The sequence below is a fragment of the Otolemur garnettii genome, unplaced genomic scaffold (genome assembly GCF_000181295.1).
Source record: "Otolemur garnettii isolate 467f Iridium unplaced genomic scaffold, OtoGar3 scaffold00214, whole genome shotgun sequence".
NCBI lineage: Eukaryota > Metazoa > Chordata > Mammalia > Primates > Galagidae > Otolemur > Otolemur garnettii.
The window spans coordinates 1737116-1760324 of NW_003852609.1; the positions used below are offsets into that span (position 1 = coordinate 1737116).

A 23209-nucleotide genomic window follows, 5' to 3' on the forward strand; every position below is an offset into this window, starting at 1 on the left:
AAATGCCCCAATGAGCATTTGCAGTCTGTGCTCAGAAGTTTCAGATTTCAGAGCAGTTCAGATTTTGGACTTTGAATGAGGCATACTCAGCCTCTGCTGTCAGTTCCTGTGATGATGACATCAATAAAATCGAGGTACTGGCCAGGTGCGGTGGCTCACGCCTGTAATCCCAGCACTTTGAGAGGTCTAGGTGAGTGGAATCCCTAAGCTCATGGTTTGAGAGCAGCCTGAGCAAGAGTGAGACCCCATCTCTGAAAATAGCCAGGCTTTGTGGCTGGTACCTATAATCCCAGTTGCTCAGGAGGCTGAGGCAAGAGAATCACTTAAGCCCAAGAGTTTGAGGTTGCTGTGAGCTGTTACTCCACGGCACTCTACCGAGGGCGACAAAGTGAGACTTTGTCTCAAATAAATAAATAAATAAAATTGTGGTACTGTAATCTTTTTCTCTTAGCATTTCTGGCATCAAATGGGTCAGACTTTTTCCCCACACCAGCAATCGATCCAGTTAGATTCTGGTGCTGTCTACCTGGAGTTAGCACTAACACAGGCGGAGGGCTCAGTCCCACAGACTTCCCTGAGACACCAACTGACCAGCTGTAAATCAGGGTTTCCCATGACCTCCTCCTCAGGTTCAATAATTTGCTAGAATGGCCCACAGAACTCACAACACTCTTTAATTACATGTAGTGGTTTATTATAAAGAATACAACTCAGGTACCGCCTAAAGGAAGAGGTGCATGTGGTTGGGGGTCTCCTGAGCTCCATGTCCTCTGAGGTCTCTCCATCCTCCCAACACCTATGTTCAACCCAGAAGCTCTCTGAGGGTTTTTTATGGACTTTACATTATGTAAGCATGATGGAGAAAATCACTGGCCATTGGTGATTAACTCTGTTACAACCCCTCAACCTTGGGAGGTGGGGGTGTGTGTGTATTCCACAATCCTAGGAGGTGGTGGGGGTGGTCCAAAATTCCAACTCCCTATTCCCACAGTTGGTTCCTCTGGCAGCCAGCCCCCATCCTATAGCTAGCTGGGGCCTTGGAGAGTTACCATTAGCATAAACTATGGTGAGATTCTTAGGGGCTTGTTACAACAACAAAAGGCATTCCTATCACCCCATCACCCAGGAAATTCCAAAGGTTTTAGCTGCTCTTGTGCCAGGAACTAGGGACTAAGTATATCTTTTGATATCGTAATATTTCATATTTCATTACAGTTTTTATACATTTTTCAGAGTTACTATATGTGCTCATCATTGCTTTGAATAACAGTAGTTATGTGATTTGTCACTTGGTCTTGTTTAATGCAGTAATAAGCACATCGAACTCTATCATAATTATTTGGATAATTCGCGTTCAGGGTAGTTAGTCCTTGTGTTTTTCCTTGTGTTCTCATTTTTGCATCTGAAGGGTCCACAGACTTCAGCCTGTCTGAGGGGTCTGTCTCTGGCTCAATGAGTTTAAGATTCTCTGCTTCAGGCCCTGGAGTGCGTTTTAGAGAGCATATTGTACTCACCACACAAAAAGAAAGGGTTAAATTACATTCTTTGTAGCTTTCGAAAAAATACACTGAACAGTTCCCATCCAAAAATGTTTAAAATAAAAATAGCTTAGGTGCTTAATGTCTTCAGCTGTCTAGAAAAATCTTATAATCCCAAAGGATTTATTCCCAGTGTTTCTGGGTTACTGTTTTTACTGCATTTATTCCTTCTGCGAATGTTTGCTGCATACCCACTGCGTCCAGGCATAGTGTTGGATATACAAGTTTATCTCGGGTTTCTCTTCTAAGGCCTGTTTGAAATATTTCTTTTCTCATGCCTTAAAATCTTTGAGATCATTACATTTTTATTTTGCATTGAAATTATTTGTACATTGAGCAGATTTCTGCCGGGCACTGTCCTAGGCACGCTGGCCTACCTCAGTGAGCAGAACAGACCTGTTGTCCTGGAGCTGGGCATTTGAGCATTTACGTGTTTTGTGCTCTAAAGTTGGTAGGGCTGCCCTGATGTACACATAGATTGCTTGCCGTTGAAATGTATGGAAGGTGGAGGGTTTGGACTGAGCTTTGGCCCCAACAGACTAGACCAAACAAAATGGAGTCACTCAAGCTACCTGCCACCAAGCAAACTGGAACTTAAAGGATGCAGATGGACCCCAAAACAGACCAGTTTTCCTGACAACAGGAGATTCCAGACTACCTGAGTCTGCATGGTTAGGAAGTCCCTTCTGCTTTAACCCTTACCAAAAAATAACCTGGAGTAACCTGATGTCAGTCAGTCCCTCCCACCCCCCACCCCACCCCTGGTCTGTTTCCTTGTTTCCATCTTACAGAACTTACTGGTCTGCCTTTGCCCAGTGGGAGCTTCCACTGTGTTCTGTAGAAGGGAGGTGACCTGTGTCTATGAATCTTGAATAAATACAGTTAGATCTATAATGGAATTTGCTGTAATTTGTCTTTTGACCCTGCTCACAGACCTGTGTGTTTCGTAAGGAAGTAGTTTCCACACGTGGACCCTGTGCTGTCTGGCGTGGCGGATGGAAGGAGAAAGCCGGTTCTGTTTAATCAGAGCTCTCCTCTCGCACATGTGGGGTGTGAGGGAGGAAGTGTTCTGTGGCCTATAGGCTGTTGGGGAATTTGGCCAACGTTTTGAATGTGGTTGTCAATATCTGCTGCTGGCTGATGTTATAGAATAAATTACTGTCATTTATTGTTAGTGCTACCTGGGAAGGCCGTTGGAGTAACAGCAAACTTGCTGCCTCCAGATAGTGTTACTTTAATAGAGAATTGGCCTTTCCTTACCTTGCAAACATCAAGATGATAGCTAGCATTATGTGCCAGGCTCCTAACTAAACTTTTCACTCTCATTAATTAATTTTGCCCTCAAAGTCACATCCCAGGGTAGCTGGTAATGCCCCATTTTGATAGAAGAGGCAGCCTGGGTTTTTACAGCTTGGGTGATTTGCCCCCTGTTGCACATGGAAGCAGCAGGGCTGGGAGCTCATTTCAGCATTCCAGCTACAGAATTTCCACCCAGGAGCTGTTGGCAGTGTAGATTCAAGGTCTTAGCTACCTCAGGAGTTAGAGCTCTTTGTCCTGATAGCTGTGGCCAGCAGGGAGATGGTCTCTATCTTTTTAAAGGTTATTTTGTTTCTGTTTCTGCTCACAGATACCCCTCTGTCCTGATGACATGTTTGTGGTCTGGCCAGCAATACTGGACTCTCTCTCCCAGGTTTTCCTACTTACCTCCCTCTCCCAGCTGCACACAAACAGCTTCCTTATTGAAGCTGCGACTAACAGGCCTGGGGATTTATGCAAAGGTCAGGATGCTCCTGGCACATTTAACCAAACGGCTTGTTACTGAGTAGAGGTCATGGTGGATCCTGAATAAGCTTTTTTATTTTTTAAATACCTTTTATTTCCATTATGTACAGCATTTACAGTGAATGGAATCAATAATCAATGCCATGATTATCACAAAGAAGAAGATGGTTCTCTGGGTTGATGTGTCAATGAAATGTATACTTGATAAAAGTTGCAGAATCCTATGATCCCATTTTTTTTTTTTTCAGTAAGAAAAATTACTGTTAAGAATACACAAAGAACCACATGGAAAAAAAACCTGTTCATTAGGTGTATGAGAGCATATTTCTGCAGTTGGGATTATGGGTGACTGTTTCCCTGTTATTTATTCATTTATTCATTTGAGACACTCTCACTATGTTGCCCTTGACAGAGTGCTGTGGTGTCATAGCTCACAGCAACCTCAAACTCCTGGGCTCAAGTCATTCTCCGGTCTCAACCTCCCAAGTAGCTGGGACTACAGGCACCTGCCATAAGGCCCAGCTATTTTTAGAAATGAGGTCTCACTCTTGCTCAGGCTGGTCTCTAACTCCTGAGCAATCTGCCCATCCCGGCCTCCCAAAGAGCCACTGCACCTGGCCTCTCTGTATCCAGCCTCTGTTTTTCTTTTATATGGATGTGAAAGTGTTCTCTCAATTCAGTGTGAAGGCTGAGGAACACATATACAATTGATTTTGTTTAGAGTAAAAACATAAAGGAGACTGACTGTTCTTGCTGGCTCAAACCGAAACTAGAGATTATAAAGTTAATGAAGGAAGAAGACAGAGAACAGAACCCAACGCTCAAGGACATGTGTTTGAGCTTCCAGCTGCGACCCCCCAGCCTGACTCTCCAGATCTCTTTTTCGAGCGTCTTTCTGCACATTTCTGCATATCTACAGGCAGGTGCAGAATCTCAATCTTTAAAGAAATCTTTCCCAGAATCATTCTCCTGGAGGAGCACATTGAAGGGAACTACCATGTCTGAGCATGGGTGCTTATCTCTACATGGATGTGTGTTAGACTAATTAGAAATCAAAGGTGATTAAAGAATGCATTCTGTTGCTGTGTTCTGAAAGGAAGCTGGAGGCTGGGTGCCTGTAGCTCAGTGGTTAGGGTGCTGGCCACATGCACTAGGGCTGGTAGGTTCAAACCCAGCCAGGGCCTCCTAAAACAAACAAACAAACAAATAGCTGGGCTTTGTGGCAGGGCCCGTCGTTCCAGCAACTAGGGAGGTTGAGGCAAGAGAATCGCTTAAGCCCAAGAGTTTGAGGCACTCTACTAAGGGTGACAAAGTGATACTCTGTCTCAATTAAAAAAAAAAAAGGAAACTGGATTATTGAGCAGTTGTAAAACATTAGTGTTTGTTTCCTTGGGTTTGAGTTGGCCTCAGCTTCTAGCTGGAGCAACCCAGGTAAGGGCTGTGGCAGCCCCCTAGGAGGGAAAGAGCGGGAAGGGACCAAGTATTTCTTTTTTTCCTCTGCTTTCTGCTTGGTAGTGCCTGTCCAACTTGTTGTTTGTAAAATGGCCTTTCAATCAGCTCTTTTGGCCTGGACACATAGTGCTGGGGCTTCCCTAGTTTGGAGGCTCAGGGACGTTCCAGGTGGGGAGAAGTGTGTGTGTAAGAGGGAAGTGATCCAAAGATACACACGTATACTATATAAAATGCTTTATTTTTCCTCTAAACAAGAGAATAGAAAGGGGAAGAATTCAAGATCAAAGCTTAAATTTTCCAGTAGAAGCTGCAATTCTGATAAAATGATTTCATTCATTGTGGTTTGAATACACAGAAGGAGATTGGAAGGTGCTGGCTGGCTGGGGCTAGTTATATTCGAATGTTGAATATTGCGCATTATGCTGATAATTAAGGTTACAATTTGAGTTGTAGACGACCAGATTGCTTGTGGCTGAGATGGTGAGTGTTCACTGACGCTGTCCTTCTGTGAGATGCCCCGACTGGGTTCCAGACACCTGGGATCTGAGATAGCACTGCAGCCCCCTCGGGACAGCTCCGTTTCTTCTTATTTGTGGCCTGAACCCTGCTCAGGGAGCTTTGATTTTCTGCTTCAGTCCCTCTAAGGGACCCCTTATCTTTTACCTAAGAAATAAAGTTCTGCCCTTGGAGATCTAGCTAAAACCCAGAAAATTCCTTTGCTGTGTTCTTTTTTTCTTTTGAGACAGAGATTCTCTTGGTTGCCTTGGGGTGGAGTGCTGTGGCATCATCATAGCTCACAGCAACTTCAAACTCTTGGGTTTAAGAGATCCTTTAGCCCAGCATCCTCAAACTTTGGCCTGCGAGCCGCATGCAGCCTGCCTAGGACATTTATCCGGCCTGCTGGCTGTTTTTGCCGCCACTGCCTGTCCTGCTTAGCAGCTGACTTGTTCCGGGGCCCACAGTCCGGCCCTCCAACGGTCTGAGGGACAGTGAACTGGCCCCTGTTTAAAAAGTTTGAGGACCTCTGCTCTAGCCTAAGGCTCCTAAGTAGCTGGAACTATGGGCACCCACCACAACACTCAGCTAGTTTTTCTGTTTTAGAAAGAGCAGATAAGGTCTGTTCTTGCTCAGACTGGTCTTGAACTCCTGAGCTCAAGCAATCCCACCCACCTGGGCTTCCCAAAGTGGTAGGATTACAGGTGTGAGCCACTGCACCCAGCCTTTATTGTATTTTTCATTGACATGGAGTCTACTTACGAACAAACAAAGGAAAGATGTGAATCTCAGAGAAGGCAAGTCCATGTGATGCCCCAGAGGACCTGGTCACTGGGGAATGACACCATTCCCACTGCAGATGTGGGATCTGGTCCCAGGGGAGGAAACTTACTGAGCGGCATGTTGAGAATGTGGGAGGCAGCGTGTTGATACTCCGCACATTGCCTGTGTTTTCTGGTCTGATTTCTTTGTCCTTTGTATTGCGTGTGATTATAGCCCTTTCTCATTTTCCGTAGCAGGGAGCAGAGGAGGCCTGAGTGCAGATAAGCCATTCCAACGTAAACTCCATGTTGGCTCTGATTTTTAAAAAATTTTTGATATGATGGAAAATTTTTATTAGATCTCCCTTTTTGTAGGAAAAAATACATAATTTTGGGCTACCGGCGGGCCATGGTAATGGTTTTATTGTAAGAAGAGGTTGGTAAACATTTAAGTCATCTTCTTCACTGTCAATACTTTATTTGAAATGCGCTCTCCACTGAGATTTTGTGTCTCTCCCTGCTTAGTTTGTTCACCTCCTGTTCTGCCTCGCTGAGTCACTTGTGCAGGTTTTCATTGCCTCTGCCTAGGCAGATCCATTGTCTTTGCCAGTTTGTTCATCTGTGCTGTAAACACGGTCCAGAGTTGGGTCTGTATAGTTTGGCCCCTTCCTAGGCTCTTCACAATTTGCCCAAAGCTTCCATAGTCAGGCAGGCTTGGTTAGGATGGTGCTGTGGACAGTGAGGCGAGGAGGCATTCCTGTGAATTCCCTTGGGATGTGACAAAGGACAGGGGATGAAATCAGTGCCAGGGCCCCACCTCCAAGCAGCCTGCTTCATTTAGACACATGAGGATAGGTATCAGGGCTGAAAAACACCAGCTACTCTGATGTGCAGCCACATTTGAGTTGAGAATCACTTCATTAAATGAAGGGAGTTGGACTTGAAGGACTTACGTGTTCATCCTTATCGAACACTCAGTGATTCCATTAATTCTGTCATTGTTTTTGCTGGCCAGCCAACGTGCTGACTTTAAAAAATTATTTTAGACTTTCTACAAACATAAATCTTGTATCGTTTTAGTGATACCTTCTCTTCTTCCTTTTTCTTTTTTCTTTTCTCCCACCTCTCTGCAGCCATCATGTTCTTTTGTAACATTATAATTTTACACCTTTGTAGAAAGGTGTTGATTACTCAGAAGGTTGTATGAAGTTAAAATATGATGCTTTGTGTTTGCATAGACTCTCCCTGGGGTTTACAAGTGTTTATCCCAGTGACCATTTCAGAACTAGGGAAGCTGAATAGTACTATTTCTATTTTACGTGTGATGAAAGATCAAGACCCAAAGGACAGAAAGACAAGGTGGGGGTCCCATAACTGGGGTCATTATTCATTAGCTTTGGGGCCCTAGCCAGCTGAGGCGCACGCCTGATTTCTCTTTGGGACGATGTAACATATTAATCTGACCTTTTGCTAATCGTAAGCGCAGAGCAGGAGTGTAGGCATTCGTTTGCCACGTGAAGCTGTAGTAGGCAGACAGGTGATCTCTGCATGGAACCAGCCTTCGGTGCCTTCACCCGTGTTTGTGTCCTGGCTTCTGTCACTTTCTTGTAAATTGGAAATTACATTCTTCAGATGTGTCTCTTTCTTCTTGGATTTGTGAGTCTCCTGAGGTCTGGGGGAGTCATGTCTCATTTATTGTAGGTGGCATATTCAAATCTCCAGGGGCAAGTCTAGTCCTGTTAGGCTGAACTGGTGCATAATATGAGTATCTTAATAATATCAGTCTTATCATAATATGAGTCTTATCTAGATGGGGCCAGATGTTTTTTTCTAAGTGACTGAATCAGTAGGCACTAGTAAAATATTTTCTTAAGTGTTTTGTGTGAAATTCAAGGCATGTAAGAGAGAACGAGGAAATACTTGGTTTAATTCAGTTTCCATCCCCCTCCTTTTACCTTATAACCAACAAATACAAATAACCACCCAACAATAAAAAAAGCCACAAATCTTTTTCTTCTGGAAAATAATTGTGCAGAATAGGTTATTTTCTGTTTGAAGTGCTTATTTTAACTTCGTGCAATGAGAAAAGATTTCCTCTAAGGGACAAAGCACCTGTGTCCTGACAGAAATATTTCTGAAGCTTTAGAGTGTTCAAATATTACATAATATATGATAGAAAAAGTGCTAGAGTTTTAAGTACAGGCTGCTTCAGATTTTTAAAATATGTATTTGTTACGAGTTGGCAAAAGAACAAAATTGTAAACTGAAATGACTTTTTGTTCTAAATATTGTTTCAGGAGCTCTTTCTTAAATATGTGTGAATAAAATTACACTTGCAGTATGTTTATAATCCTTTAAAATCCCTAAATCCTTAAAAAGAAAATTGACCCAAGGGTTTAAATAAGCGCTTTATTTACAGAAGTGAATATTTCTAATTCTCCTGGAGTGCCATTTTCTGGCTACTTAGCAAATAGTATTCACATACATATGCTTCAGAAATTTTATTTTTTCTGGTGCATTTATTTGTTAGTATGTGAATTCTAAAATAACTATTTTTAGTCGTGAACAAAATGCAGATTTTCTTTTAAAATCAAACTTTAAACCTGGTTGTTTGTACCTTCACATTAACCTGAAATAAAAGAAAAAATTAAAAAAATCCAGCTTTACTATAAACTCAGATAGGTTGGCAGAATAATGAGTTTAGTACAATTAAATAATCTAAACAGGGCCTGTTTCTTAATTAATTATTGGTGATTGATTTGAATTATCAAACATTTTTATTGTGATTTCCAACGTAAAAGGAATACAGACCAAGCCTCAAACCCTTATGAAGTTCTTTCAGTAAAATGCTTTTCAAATTCTTGTTTGTGCTATAGTTGGTTTTGGTTTTTCTTCAAATAAAAATGACATAAATATTATTGCTCTTACTAAACTAAGAAAAGATTTTCGCTTAAAGTACTTAGATTATATCAGTGGGAATAAACTCAACTGGCCTTTGTGTATTTGCCCTAAAAGGGTCTGTGATTTTGCAGCAAATACTGTAACCAGAGGCATTTAGTTTTATAGACTAAATACAGTTTTGCCTTAAGACATTTTCAGTCATTTTTATTTGTGGGATTAGCATTGGCATCCCATCTTACTTATTTTTACGTCTCTGTCGGACCTGACAACAGCTCCTATCTCAGCCCTTACTTATTCTCAGATGCGGACTGGCTTTCCTCTTCTGGAGTTGGAGTGCCCCCTTCCCTCTAACCTCACTCAACCTTGCCTTTTTCTCTTCTTCTGCCTGCAGTTCCTCAGTTTCTCTACATCTGAAATCTTGGGGTATCCCGCAGGCCTAGCTTTGCTTCCTTTCATTCCCTCCCATATACAAGCACCTTATGTCCCAGGCTCTTTCGTTCAGGGGTCCACTAGATGCCTTTTCTTTCTTTTTCTTTTCCTTTCCCTTTCTTCAGAATCTCACTTTGTTCCCTTTGGTGGAGTGCTGTGGCGTCACAGCTCACAGCAATCTCAAGCTCATGGGCTCATGCAATCCTCTTGCCTCAGCCTCCCAAGTAGCGGGGACTGCAGACATGCCTACCATAATGCCCAGCTATTTTTTTTTTAGAGGTGGGTCTCATGTCCCTCTTGCTCAGGCTGGTTTTGAACTCCTGAATTCAAGCAGTTCACCTGCCTGGGCCTCCCAGAGTGCTAGGATTACAGGCTTGAGCCACTGCTCTCTGCATGCCTTTACTTTCAAATCCTCCTGGTTTTACACGTACAACAGTAGCGCTTATGGTGCTGTTTTCCCAACCCTGTCCTTCCTATGAACTCCCTGGGCAAGCTGATGGAACCCCCATCCTCACAGAAGCCCAAGCTCTGGGAACCACCTATATAGTCCTCATGCCCTCAACCCCCCGCCACTCAGGTCTCCACCAAGTCCCAAGAATCCTGTCTTCCAGAATCTTTTATTCAGCCATCTTCTCAGCCTTTATCACTGAGTTCGTCCTCTCAGCCTGCCCCATCTCACTCAGTTCCTAGAAGGGATTCTCACTAAACCTCCTCCAAGGAGGGAAATATTTACATTCATTTCACATTTCTGAATTCTTAGCTGTGGTGTCTAGAGATACCTAGAAAGATGGTTAGAAATAAAAAGAAGCGGCTCCGCGCCTGTGGGTCAAGTGGCTGAGGCGCCACGAATCCAGCCCGGACCCGCCAAACAGCAATGACGGCTGCAACCAAAAAATAGCCGGGCGTTGTGGCAGGCGCCTGTGGTCCCAGCTACTTGGGAGGCTGAGGCAGGAGACTCGCTTGATCCTAGGAGTTGGAGGTGGCTATGAGCTGTGATGCTACGGTACTCTACCCAGGGTGACAGCTTGAGGCTCTGTCTCAAAAAAAAAAAAAAGAAATAAATAAAAAGAAGCAAATGACTCAATTCCCCCATGCAAAAAGTAAGTGTAGGTGGGTCCAAATCAGAGTCACAAAGAATGAGGAAGTTAGGATTTTCTGGGAAGTGGACATTTATGCCTTTGTTTTTCCAAAAACAGTGTCCCAGCTGTTCTGATAAAGGGGACTAAACTTACCACAAAGGTGTTACAAACATAGGTGGAGTCTATTTTTCATTCAGTATCAGCATACTCAGATAACTTATAATTATGTTTAAATAGCATTTAGTTTACTATTGGCAATTTATTGTTGAAACTCTGTTTGGCAATATGCTATTTGCCTCCAGATGTTCTGAAATTGTTACGTTCCTCTGACTGGTATCCTAGTGATTTTTGTTTTTAGACCCCAGTCACTCCCTTACATCCCCCTTCCTTCCACACAGCTTCTTGGGGCTTCTGGGTGGCAGGATGCACTTCACCCTGACTGTGACATCCCTTGAGCTCAAGAAATTATGCCTGAAAAATAAGACTTCCCAGAGCAAGGAGAGAGAGGCTTTGGTCCTTGACTAAAGTGTGTCTTTTGAAGATTCTGTTTAAAGTATAGGAGAGATCCGTACTTGGAAAAACTACCACCTACCCCAGCCTCAACCTTAACCAAGGTATTATGTACTCTTTAGCTTCTTCTGACCCAGGGAATTGAGGGAACAATGAAGAGATTTATTTAGTGTCTTGTTCTTGTTTGTGGCATTTACTGAGTCACCATAAATTCACGTGACTTCACACATTTTCTCCCTTCTTTGATATGGAATGAAAGATACCAATCGCTTTGGTACTTCAGATGTGGCTGCAAGACACAGCATATAGAAAGGTCAGGTTTTTAACAAGTCTCTGAGGACTGAATAAGCTTTGAATTTTCTGTTCAGAGCAGGCTTAGTAATTGGGAAGATTCATATGACTCTTGATAAAATAATCTCATACGCTTGCTGAGAAAGGTGGCAAGGTTATTCACTTGCATAAATTGGATTTCTTTTTTTTTTTTTAGATAGAGTCTCACTTTGTCACCTTGGGTAGAGTGCCATGGTGTCATAGCTCAGAACAGCCTCCAACTCTTGGGTACATGTCATCCTCTTGGCTTAGTTTCCCGAGTATCTGGGACTACAGGTGCCCATAACAATGCCAGCTAGTTTAGAGATGGGGTCTTGCTCTGGCTCAGGCTGATCTCAAACTTGTGAGCTTAGGCAATCCACATGCCTCAGCCTCCCAGAAGGCTGGGATTACAGGTGTGAGCCACTGCACCCGGCCTCATAAATTGGATTGTTTGTTTGAAATATATCATTATTATTTACCTTACCTGGAAAATCTTTTAAGTACTTTTCTGGAGAGAAACTATAGCTGTTTTTGCCAAAGCCCTATGGTGAAATATTTGGCAAAGGTGCGGATGAAACTTGAACCCCTCTTCTTTCTTCTCTCTGTCCTGTCATCTTTCTATATTAACAATTTTAGGCCTTGACATGATGTGTAATAATTTGGCAGTATATGAGTGAGCTATATAGCATAAGCAAATGAGCTATAGCATAAACACTCATTGTGAGTGGATATTTAATGTCTGTTGAAATTTTGACTTTTTAAATATTGCTTAGGTTTTATGCTTTAGAAATAAATTTATCCCTAAAGATCTTTTAACTCTTCATATGATCTAATAATGTGAAGAGGTACATCATAATTGTTATGGCAGAGAGATCTGTGAGGTGTGCTTGGTATAAAAATCACAAAGAGAAAAAACTCTTTTGAGTTGGGTCTTTGAGAGTTATACCATGAACACAGAATATAGACATATTTTAAAAATAGAAAACCACCTCATTTACTGTACACATTGACCTCTGACCTGAATTGGAAAAGGGATTTTTTTTTTCTTTTCTCTGTAATATTGTTAAAAAGACATTGGCCCTATGGGTATTGGGCCATAAATTGAATTTTCCTTACCTAGAAAATTGGAAAAAAATTGGTTTAGGTGATAGATCATAACAAAAACTAGGCCATTTTAAAAAATATTGAACTTATGCCTGCCTCGTTTAAATTTGTGCCGGGCCACAAATATTGAACTCAGTGTCGTGATTGTGCAGCATCTGAGCAGGTGTGTGGCTGTTTACCTCTGCAGCGTGGATTCATCTTCATGCCTAATGTATCTTTGCAAAATCTTGTCAGAAGTTGATGATGAGAGGATTTAGCAGTAGGGACACCGGCAGCAGATGAGACCTTTGAGTACATTCTTTTAATCAGGATTTTTCCAGGAGAAAGCGAAAGCTTTATAGTCTCCACGTGAAGCAGCCCTGGGGTGAGGCTGATGATGATGTCAGCTGCAGGCTGCTCACTCCCTGATGAAAACCTAGCTTGGTCCTCATCCCGTTCACTATTCAACTCTTAGGAGATGCAGGGCTAAGTAATAACTTGTTGTTAATGAAGATAATAATGATGCTGGGATTTGGATAAATATTCTGTGAGGTAATTTCAAACTCTTGTCTTCATTCCACCATTTATGGACGAAGACTTTCTGATGTATACTGCCACGAAATCTAGAATAGTTGGGTAATGTTTTGGTGAAACACATCGGACACAAACCTCTTTGGGAGGTGACAGCCTTTCCAGAGAGGACCTTTGGCTTTGGAGTGGGACCCAATCTGATCTTGAACTGTGTGTCCTGGGGTTGGTTACTTAACCTTGTAAGGTGTTGTGAGCACATCCATCCTCCAGAATGGCCCTTGGCACGGAAGAGGTGCTTAATAAATGTCGTCCCCTTCTCTTCTCTGTGGAAGTTGTGCGTTCCCTCCCACAGGAAGGCTCTCGCAGTCTTCCCTCCTTCAGTGCTCTTCCGTGTGAAGAGGCTGTGGCGTGTTTACCCTGCAGTGTGCCCGCCTGTCACCACCGCTACTTACTGCTGACACTCCTCTTTCTCGGCAGGTGCCTGAGATCATCAGCTCCATCCGCCAGGCCGGGAAGATCGCCCGCCAGGAGGAGCTGCACTGCCCCTCGGAGTTTGATGACACGTTTGCCAAGAAGTTCGAGGTGCTCTTCTGTGGCCGCGTGACGGTGGCGCACAAGAAGGCCCCGCCAGCCCTGATTGACGAGTGCATCGAGAAGTTCAACCATGTCAGCTGCAGCAGGAAAGCCGACCTGGACTTGCCCTCTCAGAGCGCCGACAGCCCCAGCCCCGGGAGAGCACTGCCCTTCCTGGAGAAGCTCGGGTCGGAGCCGCTCTTGGGGACTGGGAGCTCGGGGACAGGGATGGTGGGGGCCACCAGGAGGCCCATGCGCAAGTCCTCCTCCCAGCCCGGCCTGCGCTCACTGGCCTTCAGGAAGGACTTTCCCGATGGCAGCCTCAGGAGCAGTAGCTTTTTCAGCTCTTTTGAGGAAAGCGACATTGAGAACCACCTCATTAGCGGACACAACATTGTGCAGCCAACAGATATGGAGGAAAATCGAACTATGCTCTTCACGGTAAAATGTTACCACGCCCGGTCTTTATCCCACTCTGAGATACTTGCTCAAGAGAAAAGCAGCTTTACCGAGCAAAGATTCTTAGTAAATTGCTTTGGGATTTGCGTGTGAATTCCATACACTTTTACACTGTGTAATTCTTTTCTTAGAATTAAATTCTTACTTTAGCCATAAGCCTTTAAAGTCATCAGAGAACATAAGGAAAAGCCATCTCATGTTCAAGTGTAATTTTTATCTCCCCCCCCCAGTTTTAAAGACACCTTTCAATAGGCAAGAACAGTTAAAATACGTAAAAAAGGTCAAAAGAGAGATTTTAAAAAATGTGTATGAATTTTAAGTAATGTAGTTCAACAAAATATTTTAGTTAAAAAAAGTTCTCCTTACTATTTTTTATTAATTTATAAAAACATTTATCCTTTGCTAAATCAGGATAATTGGCTTTGTAAATAACCTATTTGAAATTTATGCTCAAAGTGAAATACTAGTTTAGTCCATTGCTTGCTTATTTCTAGCAAAAATTTGTTAAACTGACTGCCAAATGCTAGAAAAAGGATGGACAGGGGAGCAGTCACCAGTGGTTGGGTTCCTGTGGAACAAGGCAGGGATAGGTCTCAGTCCACGTGGTAGGTAGATTCCAGAAGGGAGACAGGCCACTGACAGCGCAAGTAATTATCTGATTACAGTTGTGACAGATGCTGCCCAGGAGAAGTAGAGGGTGCTGTGAGACAGGAAGGGCTCCTTTGAGAAGGGACTTGCATCAGGTGGAGGTTTCTGTGTGGCCATGTAGGAGGCACCCCTGGGCTCCGGGAGCAGCAGGTTAGAAGACCCTCCGGGAGAGACAGAGGCCGGTGCCGAGAGCACCCTGCAGCCTGTACGCTGCCTTTGCTGGGCAGTTGTCTCGGGCCTGCCTTACTCCTTCAGTCTCTGCTAACCTGCTAACCCGACATTAAGGAAGAATCTTACCAGTGAGGCCAGTGGCAACTTCCCATCCTACTTTTTGCCTTACTTTTCTCTGTGGCACTTCTACCCTTTGACACCACTACAAAGAAGGGGGTAAAATATTTTGACCCACATGTTCCCAGAAGATAGGCTTTACAAGAACAGGGATTTTATTTTACTAGTTGTCAATAGTACCCAGAGCTTGGCCTATAGTAGGACAGGGGCTCAATAGATGCTTTTTGGATAAGAAAGAAATCCAGGTGACTGCCTGAAAGCAAGGAGAGAAGGGTGGGTTGGGCTGGTCCTGGGGCCAGAGGCAGGAGCTTCATCAGGTACCACTGTAACGGGTTGTGCTCAGGATTTTGTTGTTCATCCTAAAAGCTGCTGTCACTGAATAGTTTAGGACACAGGCTGTAAAATGAGGCTGTACTTGGGGGAGGCCAAAAGCAGGGTGGGGAGGAGAGTTAAGAGGTTGCTGCAGCAGTCCAGGTGAGAGATTGGTGGGGCTTGTAGTGAAGGTGCTGGGGGTGGAGAGATGTGGACAGAGGGACGGGTAGCCAAGGGGTCAAGTTGATGGGATGTGCAATTGATTGACTGCCATGGGGAAAGAGAGGGATCTCAGGAGCCCCTCTCAACTTTAGAGGCTGATTTGTTCTTTACAGCCCAGCAATAGCCAAATAATAATGCTCTGGAGCTTCTCAGCTATGAGATGTCCGAAGGTTCTTTTTAAAAATAAAACAAAGTTTATCTTCATTATGTATATAGAGACATTGACCTCTAAAGAGACTAAACATACTGAAAATAGATAATTCATTCACTGTTTACAAATTGGGGGGGATATTGTGTTGGTTCTTACTCTGGAGAGACACACAGTTTAGTTTAATTTGGAGAGAAGTTGAATTTAGAAACGAATGTTTTGCATCACACTTGGTATCCACAGGAGGACAAAGGTAGAAAGCTACCTGTCCGTCTCCCCTGGCTGGAATACAGTTTAGAAATTGGGTGGCAAAACTATTCTGAGTGCAAAGGCATTCCCAGAGCAAAATGCATATTGCTTGGGGCCTCTCGTCGAGAGTGTGATTACTCTTGCCTTACATCCCAGTCTCTGAGAAGCTTGTGTATCTGATTTGTATTCCACCAAGGTGTGGACTTTAGAGGAGGAGATGGGACTGTGAATTACTGCAGCAGTAACAGGATGTGACCACAGACTTCTTGGTCCTGAGCAAGAAGTAAATCTATAGAAAACAACAGACACAGAAACCCAAGAAGCTTAATACCGTGGAGAGGAGGCATCCAGGAGTCACCTTGGACACTGCAGTGTGGATACTGCAACAGAGCCCTCCTGGTGCACGTCTATTAGCGCGTGCCAGGTCAACAACACAGCGTTAACTTAACACGCTAATGCCGTAACTTTAAAGAGTAGTTTACGGGACTGCCTCACATATAACATGTACTTAACAACTGGCAGATTATTTTAACAATTGAAAAAAGACTAGCCGTTAAAGTTATCATTAGAAAGTTTTGGAAATTTTAAAAGAGAAAGCTTCTGTTTTTTGGAAGATTCAGTCATGCAGAAGAACTCTCACTTAGACCCTGACACCTGTTTCTGACTTCTGGGTATTTGGTCTTTTTAGAGAAGACTGCTGTCCTTGTAGGCAAATGCCCCAAACTGTCCTTTACTCCTTGAAATCTGCAGGATAGGTTAGAACCTTGGAAGTGATTTTCTAAAGTGATATTGTCAGGATTGTATAGGAATTTTCTGTTTTTGTTCTTTATTTTCATAGGTCATGAATGAGAAAGTTTGTATAATAAATTTGAATTAAACTCTCATGAAACATTAGCATTTTTTGTTTGTTTTGTCTTTTAAGATTGGCCAATCTGAAGTTTACCTCATCAGTCCTGACACCAAAAAAATAGCGTTGGAGAAAAATTTTAAGGAGATATCCTTTTGCTCTCAGGTAAATGGTGATGGGTTATTGGTTTAATTGCAATTGAATTTTTTTTTTCTTTTGTTTTTTTTTTTGAGACAGAGCCTCAAGCTGTCCCCCTGGGCAGAGTGCCATGGCCTTACAGCTCACAGCAACCTCCAACTCCAGGGCTCAAGCGAGTCTCCTGCCTCCGCCTCCCAAGTAGCTGGGACCACAGGCGCCCGCCACAACGCCCGGCTATTTTTTTTTTGGTTGCAGCCGCCATTGTTGTTTGGGGGGTGTAGGCTGGGGATTCAAACCCGCCACCTTAGGTGTACGTGGCTGGCGCCTTAGCCGGTTGAGCTATAGGCGCCGAGCCTGCAATTGAATTTTTAAGTGAATTCCATTAATATCTGTCATACAACAAAAGCGCTAAAGGGTACAAGACAGTGTGTTCCCGAAGTGCTGGACATGATTTGTGATTTTGCATTTCATTTGTTTGGTATATTAAGGAAAATTATAAACATAATTTTGAAATTAAGAATTTTGCTCTCAGCAACAAAACCTAATAGACAAAATGGATCTACTTTTTTTGTTTCAATTATTGGTAGGAATGTTCCATAGTCATGATTTCTGGGTCCATGTGTGTGTGTGTTATATTTTACACATCCATACAAATACGTCTTTTTAATAGGTAATACATTTCTACTTTATAAACATTCATATCTGTTTTTGGTACCAATCATCAATATTTCTTCTCTCTTACACAAATAGTGCTTATCTTTGAGGATTTTTGATGTTTTACTCAGAATATAGTGTCTACTTAAAAACTTTTTTCTGATGATCTCTGAGATGTTTCATAGAGAGATGTTGGAAGAATCTATCAGTTACAATGAGCTATGCTCAGAATCTTCCTAAAACACGCGAGCTCACTTAACGTTACGTTTGGCTACTTCTTTTCAAACTGACTTTTCGTAATTTATAAAATACTGTAATGAAAGTCTTAGTGTTTTGTTGATTTATAACATCTACTTAAATAATCAAAGGGAATTTTTTCTCTCCAGCAAACCATGAAAATAATGTTCTCCTTAGAGTGAATGGAGAACGATTGAGCAAGAAAAACTTTTTCTAAATCATATTCCCCTAAGTTGTAGCTTCCAGCTGTGTCTATCAGAGACTCCTGATTGAGATGCCCTGGTAAAGTCAGAGTTTAAAAAGAAATAGCCAAATTCAGGGAAATATTTGGCCTGCAAGTGAAATTATCCACAGAGTTTTTATCCTGATTTGCTAATATTTCTTTCCTTCTTTCTTTCTTTTTCTTTTTTTTTGAGACAAAAGCTGAAAAAGCTCTTTTTTTTTGAGATAAGCTGTGGCCCTGGTAGAGTGCCCCAGGGCATCATAGCTCATAGCAACCTCAAACTCTTGGGCTCAAGCTATGCTTTTGCCTCAGCCTCCCCGAGTAGCTAAGACTACAGGTGCCCGCCACAACACGTGGCTATTTTATTTTTGTTGCAGTTGTCATTGTTGTCTTAGCTGGCCCCGGCCAGGTTCGAACCCACCAGCCTCCGTGTATATGGCTGGTGCCCTACCCACTGAGCTACAGGCGCTGCTCAGTGGCCGTTGCTATTATTTCTGTTGAGATATTAATGTTAGATGTTTGCTTTTTCATGTGATAGTTTTATTATTTCCTAAGGAGTACAGTTTATGTGATTCCCTGAAGTTCAAGGCCCATATCTCTGCATGCTTAGAGGGGACATTGATACTTTCATGTTTATGGAAGACGTTTTATCCCCCGTTGAGTGATTTCAGACAAAGTTTATATATTAATATTTACTAAAAAGCGCTCTTAGGAAAGTATGGTAGATCTTTGGCCTGATATCTTTTTTTTTTTTTTGAGACAGAGCCTCAAGCTGTCCCCCTGGGTAGAGTGCTGTGGCATCACAGCTCACAGCAACCTCCAACTCCTGGGCTCAAGCGAGTCTCCTGCCTCAGCCTCCCAAGTAGCTGGGACCACAGGCACCCGCCACAGTGCCCGGCTATTTTTTGGTTGCGGCCATTGTTGTTTGGTGGGCCTGGGCTGGATTTGAACCCGCCACCTTAGGTATATATGGCTGGCGTCTCAGCCACTTGAGCCACAGGCGCCGAGCTGGCCTGATATCTTTTAAAAGCTTCTCCAACCCAGTGTTGTGGCTCACACCTGTCATCCTAGCACTCTAGGAGGCTGAGGCAGGTGGATTGCTTGAGCTCACAAGTTCGAGACCAGCTTGAGCAAGGGTGAGATCCCGTGTCTAAAAAAAAAATAGCTGGGTGTTGTGGTGGGCGCCTGTAGTCCCAGCTATTTGGGAAGCTGAGATAAGAGAATCACTTAAACCCAAGAGTTTGAGGTTGCTGTGAGCTAAGATGCCATGGCACTCTACCAAGTGTGACAAAGTGAGACTATCTCAAAAAAAAAAAAAAACCAAACAACCAAAAACTTCTCCACTCTGTGCATATAATTTTTGACTCATTCTTCATACCATTTCACATCAGTATTTACCTATTTATTATCTTAGGAGGACAAATATATTTTAAAAAATGTTTTTTAAGCCTTTCTGTGCGTTTAGTTGCATTTCTTTGTTATTCTCTGGTCTGCCTTTGAGTTTTTTGTTGTTGTTTTGAGAGAAGGTCTTACTTTTCATGGCAGGGCTAGAGTGCAGTGGAGTCGTCATAGCTCACTACAGCCTCAAACTTCTGGGCTCAAGTGTTCCTTCTGTGTCAGCCTCCTGAGTAGCTGGGACTGCCGGTGCACAGCTCCACACTTAGCCAGTTTTTCTGTTTTTGGAGATAGAACTTTGCTTGCTGTTGCTCAAGTGATCGTAAGTGATCCTCCTGCCTGGGCCTCCCAAAGCGCTAAGATTATAGACATGAGCCACTATGCCTGGCCTGCCTTTGATTTTTTTAAACTAATTTATTCTTTAATACTTAAGAAAAGTTTTAACTTTTCTCATTTTAATACTTAAATGAGCACTGAACTTGAGTTTTCAAATCTTAATTCCCTTATTCTTTTGTGGGTAATTAATGTAACATTTTAGTATAAACACTTTAATCTTCATATTTGAGAGATGTTTTTAGATCTGTTTTTATTTTTAAATTAATTAACTGCCTATTTGTAGAGACAGGGTCTCATCTCACTCTGTCTCCCAGGCTGGAATGCAGTAGCACAAACTCCTGAGCTCAAGTGATCATTCCTGCCTCAGCATCTCAAGTACTTAGGACCACAGGCACGTGCACTATACCCGATAATTTAAAAAAAAAAAGTTATGTGGAGATCTCACTGTGTTGCCTAGGCTGATCTTGAACTCTTGGCCTCAAGTGATCCACCTGCCTTGGCCTCCCAAGCGCTGGGATTATAGGCCTGAGACACCACACCCAACCTGGGTCTGTTTTTATTTTAAAACACCTGAGAAATAGTGATTTTCCAGTGTTCTTTGAAACTATGCACTCACCTCTTACGTGCCTGCTCTGGATATAACTTAAACTTGGTTCTCCTCTTCCCCTGCCTCTGACAGGGCATCAGACACGTGGACCACTTTGGCTTCATCTGCCGGGAGTCTTCTGGAGGTGGCGGCTTTCACTTCGTCTGCTACGTGTTTCAGTGTGCCAACGAAGCTCTGGTGAGGCAGCCAGGCAGTTCCCACCCGGGAACCTGTTTACAAGGAATTTCAATCTCCCTAAATTTTCAGTCCTTAACAAAACTAGATGGTCTCATCCATACAACATTATTTAGCTTTAATTATTCATTCATGACTAATTAGTAACTAGCTAATGCACATCTGAGACTTTTCCGGTGTGTGTTTGAAATTTTATATTATTTTGAGGAATTTGCTCAGTTTCACCCTCTGGCCAAACATTTCAAAATGACATCTTGGACTTTTGATCCAAAATGTTTGCTTTTCACTCAGTATTTGGTCTGTGTCTTACCTGCTTAAATAGCTGTGAGTCTTAAAGATGTATTTCTCAGACTGTAATCCTAGTCTTTATTTCAACTATAATCTGAAGAGTAGTTCAGAAAAATCTTTTTTTTCCCTCTTTTTTTGAGACAGAGTCTTGCTCTATCACTGCCGTTAGAGCACAGTGGCATTGTTGTTGCTCCTGACAACCTCAAACTGGGCTCATTGATGCTTCTGCCTCAGACTCCAGAGTAGCTGGGACTACAGGTGCAAAGCCACAACCCCCAGCACATTTTTTTATTTTTAGTAGTGATGGGATCTCACTCTTGCTTAGGCTGGTCTCAAACTCCTGAGCCCAAAGGATCCTCCCATCCTGCCTTATCAGAGTGTGAGGATTATAGGAGTAGCTATCGCGCCTGACCCAGAAAAATCTTAAAAGATCAGGCCAGGCACAGTGGCTCACACTTGTAGTTGCAGCACTTTGGAAGGGTGAAGAAGGTGGATTGCTGGAACTCAGGAGTTCAAGACCAGCCTGAGCAAGAGTAAGACCCTGTCTCTACTAAAACAAATAGGAAAACTAGCTGGCCATTGTGGTGGGCGCCTGTAGTCCCAGCTACTCAGGAGGCAAGAGGATCACTTGAGCCCAAGAGTTTGAAGTTGCTGTGAGCTGTGATGATACCATAGCACTCTACTGAGGGCAACGGAGTGAGACTCTGTCAAAAAAAAAAAAAATCTTAAAAAATTTTTCCTATTGATTTTCTGAAATCTCAGCCAGCTAATTTTAAATTGAGTTTTTGGTGGCTGCTATTTCTCTTCTCTTTGATTAGGTCGATGAAATTATGATGACCCTGAAGCAGGCTTTCACGGTGGCTGCGGTGCAGCAGACGGCCAGAGCGCCAGCCCAGCTGTGCGAGGGCTGCCCCTTGCAGGGCCTGCACAAGCTCTGTGAGAGGATCGAGGGTAAGTAGAGGATCCTCTGCAGCTTTGACACGTGGGCGGGACAGGTTCCAGGGAACCCTAGGTGGCAGGCTGTGTCCATCACTGGAGTGGTAGGTGGACTGTGTGCATGCAGCAGGTGTCTCCTGTATGTCGGGGACAAAGGTAAGAACGCATGCCTCCCTTATCTCCCTTGCAGGGTACTGGCAGGGTGGTAGAGGAGTTAGGGAAACAGGTAACCAAAATGGGTGTGTAGTGTTTACCAAGGTTGTGTGAGTGGTCAGTCAGATTGGCCATGAAGAAGAGATCTAATAAGGTAAGAACTATCAGACTTCCATTAGGCTTCTCCATTAGAAAGGTTACTAGTACCCTCTACTGGTCCAGCTGGAGTGGAGGAGAGGGAGCAGAGGACAGGTTGCAGGTGAGAAGGGAAAGAGAAGTAGTAAAAGAAGTGGCAAGTCTTAGTCTTGACCACAGTTTCTAGAAACTCAGTTTAGGGAGAAACTATAATAAAGGGTTATGATTTGTAGCTAATATTTAGTGAATATGTAAGACGTGTGAGGCATGGTGCTAGGTGATCCCTGTTATCCATTAAATCCTCACTACATTAGTGGGAGGAAAAGGGACTACTTATTTTGCACATTTGTGGATGGGTAAATTGAGGGTTAGAGATGTCTGGGAATAAACAGGCCGCAGAGCCCCTCCTGTTACCTGCTACCAGAGCTTTCCAGGAGAAAGTCATGCTGGGAGAAGACCTAGGGACCGAGAGAGATTGGAGCAGATTCAGAAGCCAAGTGTCCAGAGGGACTAGACCGGTTAGAATGCAGCTGAAGGTGGGATCCCTTCTCAAGAAGCTGGGGAATTGGCCTTAGGCAGGAAGAGAGAATCTCTGTCTCTAGGACTGAGGGGGGCAGAGGTAACAGTGAAAGTGGTGGGGGTGTGGTGTTTATCTGAGGGAGGCTGGAAGGCAAAGGGGTTCAACCTCTCTGTTCTCGGTTTTGCATTTTTGTTCTAGTGACAGGATTTCTAAATTTTTTTTGTGGTTTTGGAGGAAGGGTCATGTGGTTTAAGCAAACCATTTTATTGTAGAAACAGAGATTTGATCGTTTCCCACGTATACGACAATTGTGTAAAGAAGTGGTACCTTACCATTTATGCCTGATTTTCCTTTTTTATAATTGTAACAATATACACAAAAGTTGCTATTTCATCCCCTTCTTAAAGTGTACAATTCAGCAGCATTGGGTCCATTTACATTGTTTAGCGATCACCACCGTTCATCTCCAGAGCGTTTTCCATTCCCTAATCTGAAACTCGCTACAGCCCACTTCCCTTCCCCACAGCTTCTGGCCACCCTGTCTCTATGGGTTGGACTCCTCCTCCGCATGAGTGAAATCACACACCATTTATCTTCTTGTTTCTGGTGTATTTCACTCAGCATAGTGTCTTGTAGCATATGTCTGAATTTAATTCCTTTCTAAGGCTGAATAATATTCCTTTTTACGTGTGTGCCGTATTCGTTCATCATCTGTTCCATCATGGGACCTTTGGGTTATTTCCATCTTTTGGCTGTTGTGAATAATGCTGCTCTGAATGTCAGTGTGCAAATTA

At 43.2% G+C, this 23209-nt stretch overlaps 1 protein-coding gene across 2 annotated transcripts in view; it reads left to right on the top strand.

Moving 5' to 3' along the window:
- TBC1D1 (TBC1 domain family member 1) overlaps nucleotides 1-23209 on the top strand; it is a 235778-nt gene that overhangs the window by 103740 nt on the left and 108829 nt on the right. For both annotated transcript variants that reach the window (XM_012812647.2, XM_023507992.1), the window contains 4 exons: nucleotides 13351-13887; nucleotides 16695-16784; nucleotides 20282-20386; nucleotides 21490-21622. In XM_012812647.2, coding sequence (XP_012668101.1) covers nucleotides 13351-13887; nucleotides 16695-16784; nucleotides 20282-20386; nucleotides 21490-21622 — 865 coding nt within the window. The remainder of the gene's footprint in view (nucleotides 1-13350; nucleotides 13888-16694; nucleotides 16785-20281; nucleotides 20387-21489; nucleotides 21623-23209) is intronic.